The 27,932-nt window shown below is 50.1% G+C and overlaps 1 protein-coding gene across 4 annotated transcripts in view; it reads left to right on the forward strand.

Annotated features, from left to right (window-relative positions):
- The window catches only part of LOC105701897 (nucleolar protein 4-like), an 81,544-nt gene that overhangs the window by 37,101 nt on the left and 16,511 nt on the right, over positions 1 to 27,932 (forward strand). For 2 of the 4 annotated variants that reach the window (XM_012429039.1, XM_012429040.1), the window contains exons 2-3: positions 24,074 to 24,128; positions 27,700 to 27,918. In XM_012429039.1, coding sequence (XP_012284462.1) covers positions 24,074 to 24,128; positions 27,700 to 27,918 — 274 coding nt within the window. Of the gene's footprint in view, positions 1 to 9,797; positions 9,842 to 24,073; positions 24,129 to 27,699; positions 27,919 to 27,932 lie in introns of those variants that run through there. The other 2 variants (XM_012429041.1, XM_012429042.1) reach the window with 2 other exon arrangements.

The raw sequence follows: 27,932 nt of genomic DNA on the forward strand, positions 1-27,932 counted from the left end.
TACCGACCGCGCTTTTCGGCGAGCCGAACTTTCTCCCGGCAATCCATTTCCCGAGGGAGGGGAACGATTTATGCGCCCCCAACCGAGTGTATCAAGGTCTCGCCCGAACCGTCCGCTCTTCTGTCTCTCCGCACCGGGTAGTTGGTTGAACGACCCGGGGCGTGACGTGACGTCCTCCCCCGATTAGGGGTTTAGACAAAAGCTTCGGTTCCGCGTCAATTGGACGCGAGCCTCTGAAGTTTTGTCGATAACAGTCGGACACCGAGTGCGACCAACCAAGGGATATGGAGGCAGGAATTAAAGAAGTAAACTCTGTTAGAGTGCGTTAATTGAAAGCACGGTTGTCGGTCAAGGGAGCTCGTAGTCTCTTGGTGGTTGCCAAAAGGCACGCGTGAAACGATTAGGGGGAAAAGAGGGTGCACAGGGTGTACGATATACTGATAACGATACTTTGGATATGCCTGTTCGGTGTAATCGATTATGATAAAGAGTTTGCCGTAAGTCTCCAAGGTGACGACAGTCACCTTGGAGTTGAACTATTTGAGAATTCGGAGTTGAACTATTTGAAACGGTAAGAAATTTCAACCCTTAACGGATGTTCCGATAGGTGGACTTTGAGTGAAGATTATTTCACTGGAATATTTCCACCGACTTCTCGAAGTTTAAGTCTGTATATGTAGTAGATTATAAGTAGATGCAAGAAATTTCTATGGAATATACAAGGTCGAGTCAGAGGTGCCTTTCGCGTGATAAGAGTTAACAACGACGAGGAGGATGCTATCGAATTTTCGGATGAGTGTAATTTCCATGGAGGAACTTTGAAGAAGCGTTAGATGGATTGGAAAGAAGGAAATATATGGAAAGCGGTAAATAGGAAGAGAGATGGGACGATAGGGCATCTTCTAAGACACGGAGGGTTAATTCGAGATATTGGACCCCTTGCCTTAGGATTTAAATTCCAATAGCGAGTGCCATAAACAACAAAAATGTCGGTCATACATCCGGCCATTTCACGGTTTGGCTGAATGTTCCAAGTCTCTCGCGTCTCTTGTACGTTTTTTTTTACGTTTGGCCCGATTGACGTACCACGTCTCACACGTTTTGTTCACGTTTGGCCCGATTGACAAACCACGTCTCCCCCACGATATTGTAGGTGAAGAGGTTAAAAGCAGGGGGAGGAACAAAGATAGGCGATATACCCAAACTAGATGGTCTCCCGCAAATAACCAAGGATGTAGGATACGCTTCTTTTGGAGAAATGCGTAGGCCAGCTCAGGTTAGGATTGGCCGAACCAGTGAGAAATTTCGAGTACCGAGCACTGTCTTTCGAGGAATACCGGGGGAAGGGGTTAAAACAAATGGGATTTTTTTGTCTCGGAGGTTTCCTCCGCAGAACGCGGAAAATTAGATCCGTTTCGGCGGCGCCACGCGTCGCCCCTTGTTCGGCGGCCGGACGTAAATCCCTGGGCATGTCGAGAGGATCGAGACAAAGAGAGGAGTTTTCGGAGCGTTTCCTCCTCGTGACGGGTGTGGAAAAGCCGGGCGGCAGCCGGACATCGGCGGGGGAGGCGCGTTTTCCTGGGAACCCCAGGACGCGATCGCAGCCGGTCGTCGGGTCTAATTATATCTTACTTTGTTTGAGTACAACGCACCTTTCGACACGCGGTCCGGCCTCCCTCGGTCCCGCCCGATCCCCCGCACCGTTCTCGTTGGGCGACGAGGGCAAGACCCGACTCTCGTTCGGCTCACGCCGCTTCTTAGCACGGACGGCACCGTTGGACCCCGGCCAAACCGACCGATCGTCCGTTAAATTCAATTTGGAGTCCATGCGTGGAAGCCCCGATTAACCGGAGGAAAAACGACGGTCGTCCCATGCGCGAGCCTCCAGAAGTACCTCGGACCCCTTTCGACGCAACGTCGGATCTCGAAGCGGTTAAGACCTCTAAGGTGGAAGCTAAGTACCGCTCTCTTGTATCTTGGGAAGATCGGATTAGGACCATTGATCGTTTGGGTCGTGGAGGAGATCGGGTACAATTGTAACATTGGTTATAGATAAGGCATATATTTGTTCCTTTCTTTTCGACGCAACGTCGGATCTTGAAGCGTTTAAGACCTCTAAGGTGGAAGCTAAGTACCGCTCTCTTGTATCTTGGGAAGATCGGATTAGGACCATTGATCGTTTGGGTCGTGGAGGAGATCGGGTACAATTGTAACATTGATTATAAGTAAGGCATATATTTGTGCAAGCCTTTCTCGAACTCGAACGAACACATATACTAGAGCAATGTCCTCTCCATTTCTACAAGCTCGTTTGCTTCATCGGGTAATTATAATATTTTCTTCTTAACTTCTCAACACCCATCGATTTAATTAACTACTCGAAATTTCATTAGGCTTAGGATATATCCATGCTCCGTCATCTCGAATCTCCTTCGTTTTTAAGGTTCAAAGGGTGTAACTCTAAATTAATTAATTTTAATATTTGCTTCTTAACTTCTCAACACCTATCAATTCAATTAATAGCTCGAAATTTCATTCAGCTTAGGACATATCGATGCTCCGTCGTCTCGAATCTCCTTAGTTTTTCAATTCAAAGGGTGTAACTCTAAATTAATTAATTTTAATATTTGCTTCTTAACTTCTCAACACCTATCAATTTAATTAACAATTCGAAATTTCATTGAGGTTATGACATATTGATTTCATCTCCGTCATCTCGAATCTCCTTCGTTTTTCAATTCAACGGGTTAAACTCAAAATTAATTACGATTTCGGTATGTAATTTTATAACATTTCTTTTTTGAAGGGCCATTCGCGCGCGGTTTTCAAATTTGATAGATAGATCGGCAATCGATCGGTAAGCGACGAGTCGAGGGTCGTTTGGGGATATCGGCACCCGGTCGATAAGGAATCGGCAGGGTACCGGTTGAGAGTCCGCGGAGGATCGGTAGCGGCTCGACGCTCGGCGTCGACCCGCTTTCTCCTCTCCCTTGCGCCTTTCAAAAAATGCCCAGCTGACCCACTACCCTCGTGACTCGGCGTCCTCCCCTCCTTGGAGGTTGGTCGGGACGAAAAAGCGAGCGACGAGCGCGAAACCATTTACCGCGCCGCCCGGCGCCCCCCTCGCGCCGCGCGGCGCGGCACCGAGCGCCGTCCGTCACGCGACGCGGCGAGCCGCGAGCGAATAAAGTGAGCAAAGCTAATCGATAGCAGTTCATTGAGTTTTGGCCTCTGCACGTACGGCAACTCCCACCCCACGAATTTATCGGGCTCCCTCCCCCGCCACCTCCGCCCCCGATCCGGCCCTCCCACGCCGCGCGCGCTCGTGGCCCCCGCCGCGGGGTGGGGGGAAGGAAGGTCACGTGGGTTATCTTCCCGTTCCACGGCGGCTTGCGCATCTTTACGTGCGCGTCAGTCGCGTCGCGACCGCCGAGTCGCGTTTTAGACGCGACTTGGCAGGTATGCGCGCGGCCGTGCCAACGACGACTCCTCGTCAAAGAGTGACGAGTCGATCGTCCAGCTGTAATTGATTGAAAATTTTTCCCTTCGGAAAAATCCTCGGGATTGTCAGCCCTGCTTGTTACGTTGGTAATCCTATTCACTATTTGCGCCCTTAGAACGTGATCGGCCGATCTCTTGGATCTAAGATTCTACTTCTTTTGTTTGTTTTTTTTTTATTTTAACGGCGGAGTCGATAGTAACTTTATTCTTTGCTTTTTAATAAACAGTCGATTAGTAGGGAAGATCAATTGTATGGGTGATTTATATTATTTGATTGACCGTGAAGGCGTTTGTCCGAGTTAATCGAATTGTCCTTTCGGAGCATCCTCGTTACGGCCGCCGTCGCGACGTCGGCGTTCGGGCGCCTTGCGCACGGGTCGAGGTTAAATATAACCAGCAGGTATCCGGGCGCCCGGTGCACGCGTATCCTCCACGGGCACATGTGTCGCCGTCGGCGCGACGTCGACGTCGCGACGACGCGACCGCCGAACCGGAGCTTTGTTGCCACGACGCACGTAAATAGGACCGGCGCTCGCACGAGAGCCCCTGCCGAGAAAGATCGGTACCCGTCTCGGGTTCTGGTCCTTATCCAAGGGGAGATCCCCCTCGCCCTCTTGTCCCGTCCCTCCTTTTTTATTGTTAGGTTAGGTAACGCCGTCTTGAGCACGTGGTCTCTCCTCCGACGCGAGGGTACCGGAGGAAAGTTTTTCGAACTCCGGGTCGAAACTTACGGACCAGAGATTTTCACGTAACTAGTGGTTGTTTTAACAGCTTGGTTAGAATATGAAAGGGACATTTATAAACAATCTTTAATTTCTTTTTTAAGGTTTATCGCGCAATGCCGTTTGCCCCGATTAATCGGTTGCGGAATTAACCCCCGATCAATCTACGGACTTAAGGTGGTGCGAAAGTGGCGTCAAAGAGGTCTCGTTTATGAAACTTTTCTCCGAACTCGGTGTACCGAATCGTTTCGAACGTTATAACGTTAATGCGGAGGCCTTAAGGAAGGTCTTGACACCCATGAAATGTTTAATTTCTATAGAAATTTGTTCACAGGTACTCTTAATATTTTTTTCTAAAAAATGAAATTTCACGGGCGTCAGGACCTTCCTTATACCCTCTATATTCACGGTGGGAAGTTTGAAACGATTTGGTATCCTCGGTTAGAAATCAAAGCTTCGTGAACGACTGACCCCTCGGATGCCACTTTCGCATCCCCTTAATCCGGCCGACGAGTTGGCGCGAATAAACCTGGAAACGGGTTAAATTAAATCGAATCGAGTCGTGATTAGATATTACCCGTTTCGATCCTGCGGATTTGCTCGATTAACTCCTCGCTTCACGTGTACGTAACTCGAGGAATTAATATCTCGAGGGTTCGGCCCGGTCGGCTTCGCGTTGCCTTTTTGCTTTCGCGCAAATCCGAGGGAAGATTGCGAGGTACCGACCGGTCCTCGGTGTACCGTCAACTTATGTCCCTGTCTGTCCGTAATTAGAAACTTTTAATTGGCCGTAAAACGCCGACCGGGACCGCGTTTTCTCGCGGTCCTGGTTTCGCCGCGTGGGTGGGCACCCTTCGCTCTTACCGATCGGCGACTCGCGAACCGCCTTTCGTGCGTCCAACTTTTTGGCCCACTTTCGGGCGATTTGCGGAAACCCGGCTCCCCGGGAGAGTTACAAGGCCAAAGAAACCGAATCCACCGAGCGTAACTAAAGCGTTAAAAGTATCGTTGCCTTTTTGCGGTCTCTACGAATCGTTTTCTTTTTTCTTTTTTTTTCTTAACCTCTGAATTATGAATTTTGCGGTCTCTACGAATCGTTTTCTTTTTTCTTTCTTTTTCTTAACCTCTGAATTATGAATTTTTCGGGGACGGTCGTGTTTTACGGGTTTACAATTCGTTAGTACGAGCCAACGATGGTAAAAGTATTTCGATATTTCGAACGATTTTAAATACATATTCATACTAAATCCAAAAGCTGCAACATTTGAAATGAAAATCGGACAGATGTATACAATTTTTCAAAAAATGTTTGCGCTCCCTGCGAATCGTTTCTTTTTTTTCCTTTTTTTTCCTTAACGTTTGAATTATGAATTTTTCGACGAACGGTCGTATTTTTGCGGGTTATTTGAAACGATCACAGCTCGTTATTGCGAGCCAACTACGGTAAAAGTATTTCGATATTTACGTTTTTAAGTACGTATGTACATACTAAATCCAAAAGCTGCAACATTTGAAATGAGAGCCGGACGGATGTATAGAATTTTTCGAAGAACTCCATTTCTACGTGAGATTTCGTGCAAAGGTGTTGAAAATGTTAACGAAATGGTAAAATAAGAGAGAAATCGGCACTAATGTTAATAAACGTATTACACCGCGTTCTTCTCAGAAATACGTATTATCGAGTACGTGTACGTGACCGAAAATCGGTATACAAAAGTATCCGAGTTTTCGTATTTAAATCTTATGACGGTCGTGCAATCGTACATGTACCTTCGTACACAATTACCTATGAATTCCCGCGGATCTGATCGAAAATTGGTAAATAGAAAATACTCCAAATGTCGTCCTCTGAAATTCGCATACTCGTGTACTATAAATCCCGAGTGCAATTGTACGCGAAATTTCTAAGTTCAGTGTCTTGAGAAAACATCGACTACGTGATTATTATATTTCAAACGATATTTCTAAAGGTGTAAGGGTTAATGCCGATTCCGCAATTAATGTCATAACTAAGGCAAGGGTAAGCAGTGCTTGGAACAACATTCGAAATTTCTGTTTTATCCTCGCCAAGTAACGTTATTTTCGGTATAAACCGTGAGATATCTTATCTGACCCCTTCTTGAAATACTCGGTACAAAGTTATTCCGAGTACGAGTTATTCTTGATACGTTTTTTACTCACGGAATAAACGAAAGAAGCGTCGATCATCGAGACCTCTCGGAATTTTCGAAAGTCCATATTTCTTCCGAGGATTAAGAATCCCGAGACGGGTAAATCGATTTTCGTTTGCTCGATCTTCGGTTACTATAAGGTGGGTATAACAAAATTTGACTCTATTGTATTCGGATAGCACATCATTCTGGGAGTAATTTAACACTATTTCTACCAAAGGTGACAACAGACACCTTTTAAAATTTTAACTTGAAATTATTTTCAAAGTTTAATAATTTCTTCTGAATTAATGCTTTGAGTTTTCGTATAATAATTGTTAAATTTATTTAGCGGTATCATTTTCCTCCAGCTCATCAAAACCTTTTGGTCGAAATAGGTATAGACAAAATCGCGGTAGAAATAGTGTTAAGCGTAAATGGTTTCAATTTTCTCCTCGCGATCGGATAGTTACCTCTTGTTTATTATTTAACGAGGGTGGGTTTCCAGATTTAGGCGTGGAAATTTTAATTTATAAATATGATTTTCGGGGAGTACACAATTTGCTGATAAGTTTTCACCTATTTTTGATTATTTAAACGCTTTGTTTTTATGATAGCTTTTTGAGTGCCTAGCATCTCCCACAGAAAAATTCAATTTTTTTCCAAAAACCGCTATAGCACAAAATTAGCACATAAAGGGTACAAAATGTTAAGACACAGAGATTTGAATTTTGTAAAAGTGGGGGTGCCAGCTATACGTATCTTTTACCGTCGACCCCCCGCGACCTCGGGGTTCGAAGTGACCCAGAAGCGACCGATATGGAAAAACCGAGATCTACGAAAGATCCCTTTTCAGGTCCGAATGAAGAGGGCCGACTCGAATTTTCCCAGAATGTGTTTATCATAGCTCGGCTGGAGACGCTTTTGGGCTTTGAGTCCTTTTGAGGGGCGAGAGAGTACCCTTCGGCGCCCCCTTCTCAAAGGGCCCCTCGGCGCGTTCCCCCAGCCTGGAACGGCTCCGTTCCCGTCGTCGGAAGATAGACTCCTATAAAATCTCCCTGCCGGTTTAAGAACCAGCCCTTCCCCCGGTGCCCCCGCACTTCCCCTCCCGGGGCCATCTTCCCGGCCAATGCCGTCGGTCCGTGCCGGCACACGAGCAGGCAGCATCGGACCGGGAGAGTCGCACCCCCCGTCCTCCCCCCTCTTGCCAGTGCTCTCCCTCGCGCCACCTCCACCTCGTCCCTGTTCTACCCCCCGGCGGTATCGCGTATCCCGAAGAGATTGCAGCTGCGAAGTTGGACCGCGCCTCGCCAAAGGGGTGGGCAGGGGTCGCGATAGGGGGTTAGGGGGGACGACGCAAGGGAAGGGCCCGCGATATCGGATAGGGGCGAGACAGAGAGAGAGAAAGAGGGGGGAAAGTTGGACCGCGTCTCGTCGGGGGGCGGAAAGGGACGGGGAGAGGAGAGGGGCGAGTCGGACCGCGCCTCGTCGACGGGGTGGCGTGGGAGCGGATAGGGTACCCGGGACAGGGGAGAGGAGGCGGGAGATGGTACACATGCTCCCGCCGACAAGGTTAGGGGCTCGTACCCTCGACGGGCGGGGGGCCCTCCGGGGTGGTTTCGCCCGGAAACCACCCTAGACGCTGACGCTCCCGAACCAGTAAAAGTTTAAGCCCCCGCCGTAACTCGCAACCCGTTATGCTTCCGCGACCCTGATCATCCCTCGCAAACTACCGAGGATCCGAGCTTTATGCGATAGTTACACCCACGAGGCGACGGGGACAACGGGGCCGGGGGGAGGAGCCTTCCTCCCGACGGCACCCTAGGGAGCCAGCCACGCACTCCGCGGGGGGTTTTTTCGTTATTTAGGCTCCCGAGGAAATTCCGCGGCACCGTGGACCGGAGCGCACCCCGCGCTCGCGGGGGTGCCGACCTTCGTTAGCGCTCTCGGGGAGCGCGGTAACGCCGGCGGCTCGGAGTGATCGGGGAGGCCCTCGAGCTAGCGCGAGAGATCTACCGCGTGGGAATCTTTTCGCCGATCGATCGGATAAGGTGTCCCCGGATCTCGCCGGCGAAGTAGGCCAGAGAGCGCGGCGTCCGGGCCGAGGGCACCGCGCGAGGTCTACGCGGAAAGGCGGCGGCCGGCTTCGCCGAACGGCCGGCAGGGCGCGATCGAACGAAAAACGCGGTACGCGAATAACTGGCCCCGATTCGCCTACGTCGACGCGTCCGGGAGCGAGGGGGGGCCATTCGACGGAAGCAATTTCGTGACCGCGAACGGCCAAACGCATTTGTCGGCTGATCGGTATTCCGAGGTTATCGGCCGCGGGGGGCGCGGGGGAGGCGCGAGAGAGCCGCTTCCCCTGTCCACCTCCGTCGCCACCCCGCGCCTCCTCCCCCTCGCGGCGGGCATAGGATCTTCATCACGGTGCCTGTTACGAATAAGCTCTTAATTTCTTGTAGGGTTCTTGACTCCCACTTCTGCCGTCTCCGAGTCCCTCTCCTCCCCTCCATCCCGTCCGGCTCACGGTCCGTCGACCCCCTTCGCCTCCTCCACCCACTCCCTCCCCCTGCCACTTTCTTGGCTTCTCTGCTTCTCCCTCTTCCTCCCTCTCGCTCTTGCTCCGGCCCCTCTCCTCTGCCCTTCTCGCTCGCTCTCCCGCTCGGCCGCATCCCGGAGAGAGAGACGGAGAGAGCCCGTTTGCTCTTATGCGAAGGCTGGCGTGGGCTGTATGCCCGTCAGACGTCACTAGCGACGTCCTCGAGGCCGCCGAGAGCGCGAACAAGGCACACCTCCGGAAGCCGGCCGATTTCCTCCGCGCGTAGATTCGATTTTTCGTTGACTGTCGAACCTCGCCATTTTATCTCTCGAAATTCTCGCAATCCGCATCGCGGGCCCTGCCGTGTCGCGCGTTGATCTTCGGCGCCGTTTCCTTTTTACAGGGACGCGACGGACGGAAGCCAATCAAAATTAACTCGGTTCATTCGTGCGTCGCAATTGCGTTAACGCGAAACCGATTATGCCGTTTCCGATAAGTGCCCCCAGATAGACGGTTCAGGGTGAATTGCAGACTTTTTACATGGGACCTTTAACCGGGTTTTCTTCGAATCTCGGAGGGAAGATCCTCGAACGTTAGGTGCGCAGAACCCACGCGTCGATCCGACCGCGAAGGCGGCAAAACTGTGAGAGGGAAAACGAAGGGGCCGTTTTTTCTTTTTCTTTTATCTTTTTACGTTAAACGGTTACACAGCGCAATATGGCGACACCATCTATCGGCGGGAGAGGAAAAGAGGGGAAGGATTGCCCCTCCGCTCGGTCCCTTTCCTTTTCGCTGGCTTCGCAAGAATATCAAGGGAATGTTTAGGCCTGCGGGTTCGATATATCTACGTCAATGGAAAGAACCGATCTAGAGAAGTTCCTTCGGGGCCACGAGCATCGTTTCAACGCCCGTCATCGTTCATGTATCGTGTATGTAACCTATAGTGGCGAACACCCGAGCGACGTACGTCGTGTTTGTTATAATTCAACGTCCGTCGTAACGCGCGTCGCCTCCGACGCTCGGGTGGCCCCAGCCTTTTGGCCGATTACCCTAATCGCGATTGGCGTGAATTCTCTTAACCCATTTGTGTCATAAGGAAGCATGAAAAAAGGGTCCTTATCACCGAAATTTCAGGCTGAATGATAGTGACCAGGAAAACTGATCGTATATATACACTAATGATGCAAATGGGTTAACAACGATTACTCAGTTTTGTTCATAGCTTAAGAAACGCAGAAAAATAGTACAATCCCCATGACCTGGTTAAAGTTAACATTACTCTTTCATGAGATTCAGAAAACGACATTCTTTGTCCAGTTTGACGCGTCAGGCTAAATATCGCAGATAACAAGGTTGAAGTTTCGCGCCTCTGTGTACACATATATTTGGCGCAAAACTCTACCCAGTTTCTTCATTTTGGTCGACAACAATTTGCGTTTCCCTGACAAGATGTAAACTAACCGAAGTTTAAAATCCGCGTATAGGTAACCGCTTAAAATTATAAATTATATCCTCTTATAAAACTTTTCTCCCAATTCGATTTACCGAATAGTTTGAAACTTTACAACATGAATAGGTAGACTATAAGGAAGGTTCTGAAACTCATGAAATTTCAATTCTTTTCAAATTTGTTTATGGGTATTTTAAAAATAGTTTATAAAAAACTAAATTTCGCGAGTTTCAGGACCTACTTTAGGGTCCCCATATTCACGTTTTAAAGTATGAAACGATTTGAAACACCCAATTCATGGAAAAGTTTTATGAACGATTGAGCTTTCGGATGCCAATTTCCCATCCCCTTAACCCGAGTGTCGGTGCCCTCGGAGTGGCCGAGGTTTTGTTCAGTGCTCGCGACAGATGCAAAGCCATCGCTGAGCGTCCCTCGTTCTCCTCTGCGTCGCGGCGCGGGAAAGTAAAGCGTGTACCGAGTCCGACCGTAGGTGTCGGTCGAGCGGACGGCACTTGTCGGACCCGCGAACGTATGTTTCCTCCTCTCGGCTCGCGCTGCTCTCTTCCTGTCCTCTCTTCGCGCCTCCGTGGAGTAACGGCGACCTCGTTCGCTCCTCGATATCCGCGAGCTAATCCTACACGGTATAGGACACGCCGCGGCGACCACGCGAGAGGGGACACGCTCGAAATTCGATCCTCGAGCGGCGTCGCGACTCCGGCGTCGGTTTCGACCCATCGCTCCCTCGACGCCCCGAGCCTCACGCAGGAGGGGGCGGTTTGTTTAACAGGGACGAACGCTGCCCCGAACGCACCCGGGAGTACCGCTTTTCTTGCTCCCCGTAAACTGCTCCTCGCGACAAATATTTATCGACATCCGGCACCCTTCTTAAGACACGCTTCGTCGGCGGCGGGAGTTCCTTTCCGGACCTATCCGGAGATGCCGGCCGGACGGTTTGCATAAATCATTGTCTCGTTCTCATAAATCATTTGGACTGGCCAAGGTTCCCCAGCTCTTAACGTCATCCATTAACTTCGATATTCGCGTCAGGGTTTCCGTTAAGCCGTTCGTGCCCTTTACTTCGGTAACATTTGGAAACGATAGGATCATCTTCTGCCCGATAAAGAGCACTCCCTAGGTGAAGATAAGTCGCTTCCAAGCTTAGGGAGATTTCCTATCGCCGTTCAAGCCGTTCGAATTTCGGAGCGATCGTAGTTGAGGGTGCGTCGTATCTTCCTTATTATTCCCCTGGACGTTTCGAAGCCATTCCCAAGGAGGACACGGACGAATAAGACCCGAGGTGTCTTGGAAACGGACCGAGGAGGCTTGCTCGGGTTCGCGCGCGACTCGAGTTCATCGCTACCCCGCGACTCTTCCCTTACGGAGCGGCGTAAGTAAAGCGGGACGGGGAGGGGGAGCGTGTATCGACCTCGGTCGTAGGTGCGGGTCCGCGAGGGGAGGGTCGGGGCCGACCGCCGGTCGGGAGGGGTAAGACCGGACGGCGACCGGTCGGCCTCCGGCAGTGGAGCCCTCGAAAAAATCTCCCAGGCCGGGGGAAATGGGGGCACGCCAAGACCTCTCGCTCTCTCGCCCTGTCTCTCTCCGTCCCGGCCTCTCCCCTATCGGCCGTCTCTCTCCCTCCCCCTGCGGACCCTCCGGCGGGACTCCGGCCTTAGGGGCGCCGCTGGAACCGGCGAACCATCCCGGAATACCTTGTACGCTCCCCCGCCTCGGCGGCGCTGCGGGCCAGAAATAAAAAGTATCCTCGGGATGCCAAAATATAAAACGGTCCTTGAGACCCCCCCTCATCCCGGGAGAAGAACCGCGGGAGGCGGCGAACCTCTCACCGGGACGAAAGGCGCGATCCTGGACGGAGAGGCAGGCGGAGGGTGGGGAACTCGCGATCCGAGTTGGGCTTCCGCGGGGTTCCCCTCCGGACTTCACCCGACCCCGAAGAGCCGCTCTGTCGCGACTTCCTCCCAGGGTTGGGATGCCTCTTTTCAATCCTCGGTTTGCCCAAAAGGGCGACGCGTCGAGATGAGGATCTCACGAATTTCCAGGATTTCCTGGGGGTTATCCGTTGGGTCCTGGACACCGATCCGTGTACCACCTGGGTAGCCTATTTCTACTCGCCGTACACAGAGGCCACTGGGACGAATCGAAGGATCAACGAATGGCGTTCGTGGTCCTGGACATGCAACGTAGGCATATGCAAGAATGGAATCGTAGGGGTCAACACTTCTCGAGGGAACAAAGATACTTATTTTGGATAATGAGCTGTCTTTCGGACGCAAGTGCTGCAATATTGTCACCAATTAGAGGTGTTATAGTTGCTTGAAACCGCGTCGAGGAGTTGGGCTACCCGATTGGCGGATAGATCGAAGGTTTCGAGAGATCGACTTGTAACCTCGTATCTTCGATATGCTCAGGCAAAGCGATGCGGTTTACCGGGTAGATCGTCCTCCATCGGACGTGGAAGAATTATCACCCAACGTGAGTCGTTAAGCGTCGAAGCGTCCCGTCGCCGGGTGTCCTTCTTATCGACAGGCGAGCGCGCGATCGATGATCACCCGATTACGGTCGAGGCTCGCGCCGGAGCTGGCCGGCCATTTTCGGTGACCGGCCGCGATTTATCGTCGCCCGATTGGATTGGTCGCGAGCGGAGGCGTCGCGGTGGGGGAGGACGCCAGTTCGTTCTCCGGAGTGGGACAAATCTCAGCTGACCGGGAATACAGGGAACGCATCGGTGCGGGGTACTCCCGCAGGGGGTGGACGCGCGGTCGAGGGCGAATCGCGGGGGGAAAACCTTCCTCGGCTCCTTTGAGAAGTCTCTCAAGTCACTCCGCCACCGGTTCGGACCTTCCTCAAAGTCTCACCCCGGGAAAGGAGATCGGAAACGTCAACGGCGGATCTAATTGCACCGATCATTGGCCATACGTGGCGCAAACGAGCGCCTTGGACATTCTCGGACGTGATGCGATGATAGTTATCCGAAAGGGTTGTAAAATGGTGAGAAAAAAAAATGTCAGTCGGTCTTTGCGGTCTCCACTCCCCTTCCCTGATAGCGAGGAAGAACCCGCGTCGAGGGTTAGGGAGCGCGGACCGGAATTTCTGCGGACAGCGACGCGAACGCGAAGTCGTCGCGAGGGAAAGAGACGTAACGTCGTTCCTGACGAGCATCGCGAAATTGACCAACAAGAAAAGAGAAAAAAAAAGGAGGAGCGATTCATGTCGCGTTACTCCCGCGGGCATTCCGTGCCCCCTTCGCGGCCTCGCGCGATCGTCGCCGAGGCCGGTTCGCCGGAGAGGAGACGGGAGAGAGGGAGAGAGAGGGCCCGGACGATAAAGAAGGAAAAGTCCGTCCGTATTCCCGCGTCGTCCGGGTCGCATCGACCCCGCGCGTTTTTCCGCCGAGCAGGAAGAGTGGCTTCTTCGGTCCTCCAAGGTCGGCAGAGCCCTGCGAGGACGAGGCCGAGCCACGAGGGTCCTTCGAGGTCCTTCGAGATCCCGCAGGGCCCCCGGAGGACCTGGCCGCGATAGCCGATAAGTCTCTTCCGCCCCGCTCTCCCCTTCCCCGCCCTTTTTTCCCGCCCGTTGACGGACACCCAAGAGGCGTAGCCACCTCCGAGGAGGGCCGATCGACGCGGCGGCAATAGCCGGTTATCACTGGACGTTGTTACCGATACTTTACACCGGCGGCCGGACGTTTATTGCGATCCGCACAAAAGGAGAGAGCCCGGCGCGGATGGTCCTCTCTGATTAAACCTTCGGCGCCTATGTCTCTTCTCCGCCGTCCACCTCTCTCGCTCCCCTGGCTCTTCGTCGGACCCTCTCTCCCTCGCCGCTCTCGTTCGCCCTCGCCCCGACGTGCCGAGACGGCCTCCTCCTCGTGGCCGTGTACGCGTCATCGCCAAGTATAACGTTCCCTGGCAGCTCGGCTGGATGCGAGCGTCTCGCGGGTGGGGTCGAGGAGGGCCCCGAGACCTTCGTCGCGGTGCCTCTCTCGGCGCTGGAACGCGACCAGATCCCCGGTTGGATTCCCGACCGACGCCGCCATCGATCCCCACGGCGATCCGACGTCGGTCGGGTCCTCTGGACGCGACGCGCGGCGCCAAATCTACCTCGTTCGTCATCCCGCAAGGATTCCGAAAATTGCCGCCCGTCTCGACGGCGAGGAAGCCGCGGCTCGCGACCGCTCGCCCGCAGCCGTGGAAGCGGTCGTTTCGCTCGGGGCGAAGTCGTCATCGAGTAAGGCGGTTCTTCGTTCGCCAAATTGTGCGGCTCTACCTGGATACCTACTGGGAAAGCCACGAGGGATCCGGGGGTTCGATCGAAAATATCAAGTCCTAGGAACCCGCGGTTTTGGATCTTCATCGGAACTAGGACATTTTGCCCGACTTTGTCGCTGGACGCGGGACAGGGTCGGCGGATTTATTTCCTTTAACACGGCAATCCGGTCGTCGTCGGATCGCTCGCTGACGACGGGAGCTCCTTCTGGTTTTTCTTTTCCTCCCCCAGGGGCGGGAAGGTCCTTCCGCCCTCGGCCGAGGGGAATGCCCGGAATCGGAGGAGCCCTCCTGCGCCTCGGTCCACCCTTCCGCCCGCGTCGAGGGCGCGGCTCCCCTCGAGCACTCTTCCGGACCCCCGAGGCGAGCAGGAACGGGCCCTCGGCCGCCATCTCTATTTGCTCAGGTGATCGACGGAGCCGCAAGAGGCGGTGTCCCTTTTTCGAGGCACAAAGCGGGAAGGATCCCTTTCCCGGCACTCCCGCCCTCCCCGGGCGGCCATCCGGCTCTGGAAGACGGCGCGGAGAAGAGGAGCTCGCCACATGTGTGTCGAGCAAGCCGCGTCCTCCCCCTCCGAGAGTCCCCGGGCACGCGTGTACGTGCACGCGTGTACGTGCACGCGGCCCCTCGCGCACCGCCAATAACGGCCGCGTTGGTCGAGGATTCAGAGAAACACGGACGGACCGGGCACGGCTCGACGGATGGACGCGCGGATGGCCGCACGGACAGACGAATGGGAGACTGTTACACCCAATTGTCCCTCGTTGCGCAGGGGTCAAGTAAAGTAGCCAACCGGCCACGGCGGACACCGTCATCCCGTGCCACGATGTTCGCCACTGCTACTAACCGTGCCGTGGATATTACCGGCCGGGCCCCGGAGCGGTCCTCCACCCTGCGAGAGCCGCACGTACGCCGACGCCGACGCCGACGCCGTCGCCAGCGGCTTTCGCGAACCTCCGTTATTCCGAAACATAAGGGAGATATTAATAGTTCGATAACCACTGCGCGCCGGGTAGTTCCTTTCCTTTACCGTCTAGATACCGAATATCTCCCGCGAAAGATTTCGCCCGATGAAAACCGTGTTATCGAGATGAGTTTTTTGAGTGGTACTTCTTATGGCTCGGTAGTACGCGATAGTTCGCATGGTGGGGAAAGGGATCGATTTCGAAAGTAAAACGATTTTTTCTATACCGTTAATTACTATTTATATTCGTTTTTTGATTTTAGTATCAACGCTCCTCTCCTCTACAGTCTAAATACCGAATATCTCCCGCGAACGATTTGACTCGATGAAAACCGTGTTATCACGGTTTTCTGAACGTATTATCGTCATCTGTGATCGAGATGAGTTTTTCGAGTGATACTTTTAAGGCTCGGTAGTACGCGATAGTTCGCATGGCGGGGAAAGGGATCGATTTCGAAAGTGAAACGATTTTTTCTATACCGTTAATTACTATTTATATTCGTTTTTTGATTTTAGTATCAACGCTCCTGTCCTCTACAGTCTAAATACCGAATATCTCCCGCGAACGATTTGACTCGATGAAAACCGTGTTATCACGGTTTTCTGAACGTATTATCGTCATCTGTGATCGAGATGAGTTTTTCGAGTGATACTTTTAAGGCTCGGTAGTACGCGATAGTTCGCATGGCGGGGAAAGGGATCGATCCTGAAAGTAAAACGATTTTTTTCTAAATCGTTAATTACTATTTACATTCGTTCTTTGGTTTTAGTATCAACGCGAGTTGCGTAAAGGAATTCGTTAGTGATATTTCATTTCAATGCGTTGTCCAAGAAGTCCTTCATTCTTGGTTTAGCCGTATCAGTTGTTTAGGCAATGATCACGTCTCCTAAACAATGCTCACGTCTTCTCGGCCGTGATCCCTGGAATAAGGCCGCCCATGGGCCTCCGATGACGTTGCCTTTGTCCCTTTGTGAATATTTCCTTCATTCGTTACCTTGGAATACACAATTTAGGAGCAAGCGAGATCCAAAGCGCATTTCCATCCGGGTGTTGCGGGGCTGCGCGCGGCGACGCCACTGGCTCTTCTTTTTGGTGGGACACGTGTGAGGTTATCCAGACGGTGGTGACCCCGTTCCTCCTCTCTCGGCACGTCACGTGGACAAATCGGACCGCGCGCGGACTCTTCCCCTGACGCAACCTGGACCGGGAGGCTGGGAGAGTCGGTGACGTCACCGCCCACCCGTGGGAGAATCTGCGATCTCCGGCGATTTCCAGAGATCTCGCCGAGGCGCTCGCTATATCCCTTGATCCCTCGAGTAACGCCCTAATTATTTCTCTCACCGTTTACGCAATCGTTATCGACGTCGATCATCCGTGGATAACTGCCGCGACGTGTCTACGACCCTCCACCCGGGTGACGAGAGGGGCGTGGACGGCGACCGAATGTCTTCCTTCATCGGGGGAGCCCGAGTGGGAGAAAAAGTCCTCTTTCTTTTCCTCGCTTCTTCTTCTTAACCGCTATTCCTTTATACACTTATCGCTTATCGCAATCGATACGGCAGATGAGCGTCAAAGAAGCGCAATCGCGACGTATCGTCCGAGCGAAAAAGCTGGACGGCCTTCGTCCTTCTTGTTCCAACGAAGTAAATAGACACGCGATTGGGAAGGATGACTGGATATTTTTCACCGCTCGGTTTTATCGAAGTTTGGACGCGAAAAGTTGCGGAATGGATCGGCTGGGAAGGAGTTACGGAAGCGGTCGTCGAATTAGAGCGCTGGTTCTTATCTCGGATCCCGCTAACTTCTTACACGGGTTCTATGTACATTTTTTGTGTGTTTTTCGTAGCATATATTTGCATATTTGTTTTCCGTAGCATATACTTGCGTATTTGTTTTCTCAGTTTTATGTGACTTCAGTGATTTCGGTGGAGCGTAGCTTTTAATTGCGATCAAACGCGTTGCGTGACTTTTCGAAGACGTTAGGAACGACCGTTCTCGAGGGTCGATTTCGTATTGGGACCTCCAGGACGAACCGCTCCTGCCGAGGGGAGATTCTCTCTTCCGCGAATCAACGTCACGGCCCCCATACTTGATCCTAACTATGGGAGCAATTGGGACTGACGCGAGTCAAAAGGAACGGATGGGTCCGCACCGGGAGAGCGTCGTCCCTGGGGCCAAGACGCGGAGACGCGGAGACGGTCCCGAGAGAGCCTCGCCTCGTCGGGCCGCAGGCGGTGACCCATCAGGTCCATCGGACCCATCGGACCCAGACGAGTGCCCAGCCGGACGTGCGCGCTCCGGACCCGCCGGCGGTTTCGTCCCGATAAAATGGACCGGATCACCGGTAGCCCGCAATCATTTCCCCATTACGCGAGCCGAGGCGAAGGCGAAGCTAACCAAATAAACCACTCGGCCGGTCGGAAGGCCAAGAGCAATCTTCCTAACGGGCCCAATTCGCGGACCCCTCTCTCCGCGCCCCATGGGCTCGTGGTGGGCGCGCGACCTTCGACCACGAGAAGCCTCCTCGCGGCGGTCCCCTTCCTAAGGCAGCCATCCTAAAAAGAAGGCGCCCGCGACATCAAAGTCAAGGCTGGGAGAGAATCTCGATCCCGAAGCAAAACAAGCCAATGAATTTAAATCCCATCGGGCCGCTCGTGTGGATCGAGACCGTCCCCGATTTCCTAGAGCGCCTCCGTTTCTGGCATGGGCGAGCGCGTGTTTCCCGCGATCCGCGGTTCTCTTGGAAGCGGCGGACGGTAATCCGCGGTCCGCCGCGACGAACGACTGCTTGCGTCATCCGTGAGAAATACTTATCTCGGGAAAAATTGGCCGATTATCTGTCCCCCGGGAGCGGGGGTCGGGGGAAATGGGTTCCTCGTGACTTCTGGGTACGCGACACGAAGTATGGGTTTTTTTGTCCATCCCGCTCGTCGACCGACTCTGGACGGGCACCGTGCTCGCCCGGGATGTGGTCACCGGCTGCTGGACCCGGTTGACCCCTAACCCCGGCAACTCGTTCGCCTTTATCGTCTGGATTGCTCGCGGTGGACGCGCCGCTGCCAACGCAACCCACCGAGAGAGTCGCGCTGGGAGCGGAATTCTCTTGCTGAGCGACAAACAATTGCCGCCAAGTGGCTTAATTGCTGCCAACTAAACAAAACGCTCCACCGTTGGTGCCGCGCGCGGTTCCCTCGGGGCCCTGGTCCCCTCCCCCGCCGCCCCCGCGGCCCGACCGCACCTACGGGCGGGGCCCGACTCTTTTGGGTGGACCCCGTCCGACTGGTCCCTCGTCCGTTCTCACGCCCAGAGGAGTCCTGGGTCCCGCGGGATGCCCCTGGAATCGACTATTCAACCGACGAACTTGTTGCCCGCTTTCGCCCGGACAATTTCCACTGTCACGGGGAGAGGTCCTCGTTAGTCATCCGCGACATCTCGCCGCGGTGGGTGCCGTTTAAATGCCGCTAAAACTGACATTGACTCTTCGAATTAACGCCCGAGGTGGAGGCGCGAGTTGATGTCGGAGTTGGAGGGACGCCGGAGTCGATTCCGTTGCTGGGTGGTAGTCCCACCCGGCATTCGGAAACGTACCGACTCCGCTACAGGTGTGCTCGACCCCTCCACCTAGGGCTCCACGTTTCCTCCTTCCGTTCGCTACCTTCGACGTTAATGGTCATTCCTGAACAAGTGACGGGATATCAACGATATCGAGTTAAGCGCCGTTTTGCTCCCCGGGCGGATGGTCCGCCTCGGAGGGGTTAAAGACTCGACTCTCCTGCCCGGGCGCGGAGTTCGCAACGGTTTAATGAATAATTACGCGCAATATACATTGTTATGACGCGGCCGAAAGGGGCGTCGGAGCAGGCCACTAATGGCCGCGCTACCGACGCCTCGCAGAGGTCGTCAGACGAAAAGAGTCGCGGTCGGCCGGTCGGAGGCTCGTAGGTGTGCGCCGTAGAGGACGGCCCCGGTCGCGCAGTGAGATTCCCATTTATCAAGGGACATCCGCCGGAAGTGGGGCGGCCCGTGCGTAGGTGAGAGAGGGAGGGAAGGAGATCCCGGGACGGAAGAGAAAGAAAGAGAGACGCCCGACGCGGTGGAGGCGCCTTGTCTCTCTACGGCCGCTTGTCTTGTATCGCTATTTTCGACGCCGAGTCGCTCGAAGGCCTTTCTCGCTATCTTTTATCGATAGCGCCGGTGGCTCTTCCTATTCAACTGAAATTTTGTGCAATTCCAATTTCTACGTTATACCGCGCGATAAGAACGAATTTGTTAATAGAAAAATGTAAATGTCCCTGAGAACATCGGTAAAAATCTGTACAAATTTTAGAGAGTTTCACCGTATGATGTTGCATTAACGCTACAGATTTGAGGCGATGATTTGAAATAGTATGCATTGAGTGTGGAGGTATGAACAAGTTTCGACTGTTATGGCATTTTACGGTTCCATAAATTGATTACAGATCGTACTTAACAGTGGGATATTTCCTGAATTTCCTTTAAATTGTAACGATCATCGAAGAAGCGTAATTTGTGTGCCAATCATTTATGTAGCTTGCGAAAGATTCATTTATTAATCGATTCAATTAGGACTGCGAATACCGTCGATGGTCTCTCAAAATACAATTTCGAGACATTAATAAGTTTACGCGATTATTCCAAGGGATCTAAGCGAAATCCCCGATTATTTGGAGTTTAAAAAGAACACTCTCGAATTGGAAAGGTCTAAGAATGGTGCTTGATGGGTTCTAGTACTGTATAATTACTTCCATAACACCACCGTTTTTTTACATACGTACTCGAAATATCGATTCCATTTAGCAGTGAAATAAAGGACTTCTGTGTAGGTACCCAATGACGCTTCGAGTACTCCTACGATGTTGCTCATTTTTATTTCGAGTACCATCGCTCCTGACTTTGGCGCACGTTTGTCCTAGAAATGTCGATAGTTTTTTAACGGCGAAACGGATCGCCGATAAAGAAAATAAGTACTTGTACCGTGGAACGGAAGCTCGTTTAACTTGGCGGAGCCGCGTATTTTCGGCGATTCGTCGGTGGGATTAATTTTCCAGGAGAGACCTGCATTCCGAGGGTTGATTGCCCGGTGCCGATCGATCCATGAATCTCCGAGTCGACCGATCGGCCGGATCGGACCGAATTCGGTTATATTAAATTCTTAATGAAAGATTCTTAAAATAACGCTTGCTCAGCCCCGAGGGCCGATATTCCCCGCGGGCGGTCGCGCCGGGGCGGGGGAATTCAGCCAATAAATACCACCGATTATTAAACAGATCCCCGGGATCCTCGGGACTTCCATGCTTAAAGCGGTTCCTCGTCGATCCGCTCCGTAGGGATCGTCCCGCTCCTCCGGGCGAGGCTCTTCGGCTACCGGATGCATATTGCATTCGCGGCTCCGGAGATGCGGCCTCCGCTCGGAAGAGGATCGCCGTCGATCGCGCTTTTTTGGAGTTATCATCGATCGATACTCCGTTTCAACGCCTCTGGGTGTAGAGGGTCTGCAAAGGCTCTAGCAAAGACCTAGGATGCCAAGCCGTCAATACAGAGCCTGTATCGGAAGGAGGATATCCTAGGGACGAGATGTGGGTCCTAAGGTGACCGAATAAAACAATAATCGGATACAATTGGATCGATGGTCACATTTTAAGCAGGCCTTAGGTGCTAATGGGCAAAGTCTGGAGAAAATCGTCTCGGGTGTCAAATTAAATCCTAAGTGGGTCTCGGCTCGGCGTAAAGCAAGGAAATTATTTTGGGTGCATGATCAATTCCTAATTAGGGTAGATTTAGGCTTGGAACGCGTCGCTTCAACGTCCGTTGTGGAAGTATGTTATGATCTATAGTTATGATCTATATCACCCGAGCGACGTGCGTCGCCTTTGTCATGATTACGACGTCCGTCGGAACGCACGTCGTTTTTGACGCTCGCGTGGCCTCGTTGTTAGTGGGAGACTCTCAATGTGGAAATCCTAGATACTGTCTAGGTATTTCCTGGGATTTCCTCCTCAGTTTTCCACACATGCCGTTCATCTTCGGGATCCACTTTCCGTGTCGGAGAACGGACGCGTCGCGGGTTTTCCCAACCTCCGAAATCAGTTTCCGAGACGATCTCCTACGTCCTGCTTGGCCTCGCTCGTCGCGGAGATCCTCCTCTCGCGTTTTTGTCCCACTCGGTGACACACGACAATGTATCCACTCTATCAGATCCTGCTATTCACTCGGGCGTTCTCACAAAGGGGGGAGTCGAACCCGGCCTCGCGTGGAACCGACCTCTGCCACCGTCTTTCAAGTCATCTCGCGACAGATGAATACGTTTATTACTTTACGGCAAGTATGTAGATTCGTCCTCGGGGACGACGCGGTGGAGTCCGTAAGCGCGTGGTATCGATCGATCGATCGCGACCGATAGATCTATCGGTGAACGCCCTCGCTTCCAAACGCGCAGTCCAAGTCGTAATTTCAAGCCTATTTTGAATCTGCGTAATCTGACTTCCATGGATTGTATTTGACTCTTTAAGTCCTACTTTTGGCCTTAAGCGTCCTCCTTAAGGTGATGTGAAAGTGACGTCAAAGAGGTTATGTTTATAAAACTTTTCTCCCAACTCAATTTACCGAATAGTTTGATACTTTACAACGTGAATAGGGAGACTATAAAGGAGGTCCTGAAACTCATGAAATTTCAATTATTTTCAAATTTCTTTATAGGTGTTTTAAAAATAGTTTATAAAAAAATGAAATTTCGCGAGTTTCAGGACCTACCTTAGGGTCTCCATATTCACGTTTTGAAGTATGGAACGATTTGAAACACCCAGTTCGTAGAAAAGTTTTATGAACGATTGAGCTTTCGGATGCCACTTTCACATCCCCTTAAGGTGGCGGTAAAGTGTCACATGAGGGGTCAATCGTTTATGAATCTTTTCTCCGCGTTACTGGGTGTATCAAATTTTGTTTGAAAGTCCATCTCGTGAACATGGAGGTCTCAAGGATGGTCCTGACACATATGACATTGCAATTCTTTTTATTAAAAGTAATAATAGTTTATAAATACATTTAAAAAGATTGACATGGAATGGGTATCAGGACCTTCCTTAGGGCCTTCGTATGCACGTGAGTTAAACGATTTGATGCACCCAATTCGGAGATAGGTTTCATAAACGAGAACCCTTAGGCGCCACATTCATGCCACCTTAACATAAATTACGTTCTACGTTAGGCTTACACCACAAACGGAACATCTCCCACTTTTAAGTGACAGATATTTTTATTCCTTCTAAGTAAAAGGAATAAAAATAGTACTAAGTATATACTAAATAGAAGGAATAAAGTTATAGGACTAAAGTTGGACTTAATTCGTATTAACTAGAACGTACAAGTCGAAAACACGATATAAAGAGACAAAGAGGTCTTAGGTTCAAAGATGGCCTAAAATTTCGACTTCCTACCTTCGTAACATCTCAAAGTCCATTCGAGGCATACGATTAGCGGTTCNGAGCGGCAAATTTTTTCCGTTTCAAATACTGAGTACTGGCGAAAATAATGAAATTCTGAAACTGGTTGCCGGAAACTTATATCGCGTATCGTTATGGACGTGATTCACGTCAGCGGCAATCTGGAATGGAATTTTAAATGACGTGGATTCACGTCAGCGGCAACCAGGAATTGAACTTGAAAAGACGTGAATTCATGTCAGCGGTCGCGAATGTGTCAAGGAGGGATGCGTCCTGTTAAAAGGAATCTTTATGTATTTGCGAAACTTGCTTTGGAATAAAATGGAAAACTTTGACCTCATTCGTGAATTTACAATTATGGTATGTTATGCTTTTAACGGGGAAAAGCGTATATATGTATGATCAGCCGGTCCACTATCACTAGTTCGCGTTCGTTCATTTCGCCGATATGTGGAAAGGGGTACAGCGGTTCAAGGATTAATTAAATCGACACATCGAATTTGTAGCGTTGGTACGACTTTACATACTAAACTTATATGAAATTTCTAAATCTTTTTACCAGGGTGGACTTTTTTTACCAGGTGGTTTACTTTTAGGAATTTGTTGAACCTTTTTCTCGTTCTACCGAACGGTAAATCAATCTTTAATATATATGGTATGGATTACATTTTAGCGCACCCAAGATCTAGTTCGCGTAATTCGTACTTTCGTACAATGCGATAAGATAACCAGGAATTACCGCGATGATCCGAGTATATGGTTGTCTTTCTATTTATAAAAGCGTAGGGTATAATTATAAGCGTTTCTTTATCTTTTCCTATCCCTGGTAAACGTAATACAGAATTATAAATTCTGCCGATTTCACCTTTATCGCCCCGACTGCGTTACACGCGTCTAAGTTGTCGGTCAAGGGTTAAGATGATCGCGCGTGCAAGCTAATTTTAAAATGATCATAAAACGATTTTTAAACACCCTCGAGTAACCTCGATGAATTTCCTTCCAGGAGAACATCTCGACCTTGGAGCCTGCCGACATCACCGAGGACGATCATTATTCAAGTGAGTGGACCTTTTGAATTTCAATTACACCCCCCCCCCCCTTTTCTCCCACTCTCTCAACCGAGAGGGTTGAATCTTAAATTGCGACTCTTCCGACTTTAGTTGAGGAATTATCAGCTAGATAAGGGGGGTATCGGAAACGTTTTCGTATATCACCGGAGGGACTTCCTCGGAGCCTCGTACGAATTTTTGAGAAACGTCACTTCCCGTCATTTGTGTTCTCCACCAGCACTCGTCCCCCTTTTCCGCGTACGTGCCACGGCTGTTCGCAATGACAAGACCTGCAATGTCAATTGCACATTCCAAACCCACCCGAAGTGACGTTGAGATCTCGCGCTCGCAAATGGCGTCATCGAAGTACACGCACTCACGTATGACCACATAACCGTGCACACACCTATGCACATTTGGGAACCGAGGACACTGTTACGTCCCACATGACGCACTCTAATTTCGCGATAATAAGCGTCTAAAACATTGATTGTCAGATCACTTAGCAGTTTTTATTCTTTTTATAACTTGTATTCCGTATCATGCGTGCGATCGAAACATATTAGAATTTAAGTAATCTACGTAGAGGAGAGCGATAAGAGATAGCGTTCTTTAATCCTCCAATCCTTTGACAATGCGGAGACCGGATCTGTGATAGGTCAATCTTAAGCTCTGAATTTTATTCTCTAGTTCTTTTTCCAAAATTCGTCGCGTTCACTCGTATCAAACTTATTGTTAGTCTCCCTTATTACAATTTCCTATCGCCAACGATACTTTTTCTAAGTCCACATTGCCAGATCAATTCTTAAGTTCTTCATCGATTTCCTTCTAAACACCTAGTACTTTCCATTACTTCTCTTTATTCCTCTTTCTCTCCAATTTATGTTCTTTTTTAATAAACTGGAATAATTTATGGCAAATTCAATTTCATTTCTTCCATACTTATTAACCATAAGTTAGGTCCCTACTGACATTAACTCTAACTCCGATCTCGCCTAAGCTCCACCGTCTGAATCCTCTTCCTATCGTATCTTCTTCTTTTCTTTTTCTTAACGCGTGAGGGCTTGGCACCCCCCTCCCCCTCTGCATCATATCCTTCCTTTACTTCTTTAGTGCGTGAAGACGCGGAGCTTGATATCGTTCCCCTTTTGCACAACATCCTACCACTACCATGACACGTCAAGGTGTGGGGCTTGGAATGGCCTTCCCTCCGTATCTCCAAATTTTCCCAAATCTAAAGACAAGGCAAGAGGCGTTTGGTAACGTTAATAATTAATCTTTGCATGGCGATTCGTTTCCAACACACTATATGTCGTCAAAAATGGCGGCAGCGTCCGAACATATGTGCCCATAATTATGAAAGTGGTCTAAGTCATATATTTTTTGTTTCGAAATTACATTGAATTAATTTCGTTTGAAATAATATGGCGTGAAATAACTGATAAACTCATTTTTTTTTTTAATATTGACTTAGACCACTTTCATAATTATGGGCACATATGTAATAAGGGACCTGAATAATTCCAAGACACGTTATGGCGTCTTAAGGTGGTTCCGATAACAAATGAAAATCTTGTCTTCAAATCCTTTCTTATTTTCACTATCTAAATGTAACAATGCACCTGGGCATTTTGTGACGCGAATGACGGCGTTTTAATTATCTCATGAAGGAAAATATGAAAAACTGAGGTCCATTTAATTGAAATCTTACAATGTATTGATATTCAGATAGTGAGTGAAAGATGGAGCGAATATCTTATTGTCTAAAATGGACTATGAATTGTGATTTTAATTTTTGATTTTATTGTTACAATCGATTTTGGAAACGCACATGCGTATCGAGGAGAACATGAGGATGTTGGAGGCACGGAAAAGTTCTGGACAATTTACATTGACGTCATGAACGAACAATCTGAATGAGCTTGCCTGCGTCAAAATTTAATTCGTTTAGTGTGGCGTAATCTCGTCCACGTTTGAGGAAATACGAAGTCAGGGGCACGGTTGAAAAATTGGAAATAGCAAATTGTTCGACACTACACTATCACATGTATTCACATTTCATCGATCTCACCCTGTCCGCCTCTCGGTGGCGTTTCTTTCAAGCACTCGTAAAACCGCTGAACACCGATTAACAAAAGAAAAAAATACAACTTTTTGCCCGCACGTTACTTTGTAAAACACGTGGCGTTTAATTCAGCGGTCTAGATTCCTACGTACGCGCCAAATGGCATTAATAATGTTGGTTTAACACCATTCGAGGTACGTGCAGGTGCTCGGTCAACTTAACGCCACATTTTTTCTACACGGTGGTGTGGGCGTGTGTGTTCTTACTCGTACGAGACGTCAAGGGGCACTGCGAAAAAAAAACCACCTCCCACGCTAACACCGAGCTGTTTAGCAAAATTACATGCATAATTCCGCTAACTTTTATAACCGGCCCTGTATACCGTAATTAAGTTACGTGCGCGGTACGGTTTCATTGAAGCGACATTCCGCTCGCTCTACGTGCGATGGTAACACCGCTTACCGAATTTGGGGAGAGAGGTTCCCGTTTTCAGAAGTTTCGACATTTCAGTCCTTTCCGAAATCGGTATCTGGAATGGTCGCTTCGCCGATTCCGGGTGGGATTGTCGTAATCGGGGGTAAGATCGTAGTTTTTGTTTCCCTTCCGAGCCTCTCCCTGAATTTGGCCCTCTAACTTAGACTCGTACGAGTAAAGACTTCCGGTCGGGTGCATCCTTATATGAGTAAAAAAAATCACTTTCTACAATAAAGAAAAGAAAATCGTAGTTTTTGTTTCCCTTCCGAGCCTCTCCCTGAATTTGGCCCTCTAACTTAGACTCGTACGAGTAAAGACTTCCGGTCGGGCGCATCCTTACATGAGTAAAAAAATCACTTTCTAGAAAAAATAAAAATGATATTCTTGTGCCGAATAAATTATTACTGGCTACTGTCAAGGAAGAAAGACTAATTTCAAACAATGCTCAATTTTCTTCAGCTTGGCTTTACCAAGTCTGACTCATTGTCGTTATATACTCTCTGCATAAACGTATTAACATGAAAGGTTAATTCACTTCAAAGACTGAGAGACTTCGAAAGAATGAATAATATTCTTGCAATAAACTAGAATTTAATAGATTTATCAGTACATCAGACGTTTTCTCTCAAACTTTTGCCAGTACTTTCTGGTGACAATTCTTGCATCAATCTCAAACAATATTTGCTGTTCATTATTTTTGATACCAAGTACTAAGTTCAGTTGATTACAACATTTTATCCGAAAAGTGATATAACTTTCATTAACATGTTCAATATTGGAGATAAGTTTCGTACATAAAATTCTCATTGCAAATTCATTTCCACTTGATGCCAACGTCCCGACATTTGGGTGTTGCGACCCTGACGACTGTCATAAAAAATAAATTTTGCTGGAGCCAAGAAATTTCTTCTGAGAATAAACATTTAGGCTGTCGTGAAGAATTGATCTTGCCTAGAAAGTGATTTCTTTTCGCTCGATCTAAGGGGTGCACGCGACCAGATCGAGGAGCTGGAGACCAATTGGCACTTTTGATTTCGGCAGGCGCGCTCATGAAAGACGCCGATAAGGTGAAGCTGATGCTGCTTGCGTGGAATTATAATCTTCAGCAGCGGGCTCAGGCTGAGGCGCAAGCTGCGATCGCGGCGGTCGTCTCGCCAAATAACTCCTCGACAACCACAGCCACCACCATCGGCACACCTGTCACCAGCCAATCGGCCATTTCCACGGCAAACAACACCATTAACAACTCCACACTCACAGGTAACACCTTATTT

Source organism: Orussus abietinus, unplaced genomic scaffold (genome assembly GCF_000612105.2).
Source record: "Orussus abietinus isolate OABI.00-Male unplaced genomic scaffold, Oabi_2.0 scaffold88, whole genome shotgun sequence".
Classification (NCBI taxonomy): Eukaryota; Metazoa; Arthropoda; class Insecta; order Hymenoptera; family Orussidae; genus Orussus; species Orussus abietinus.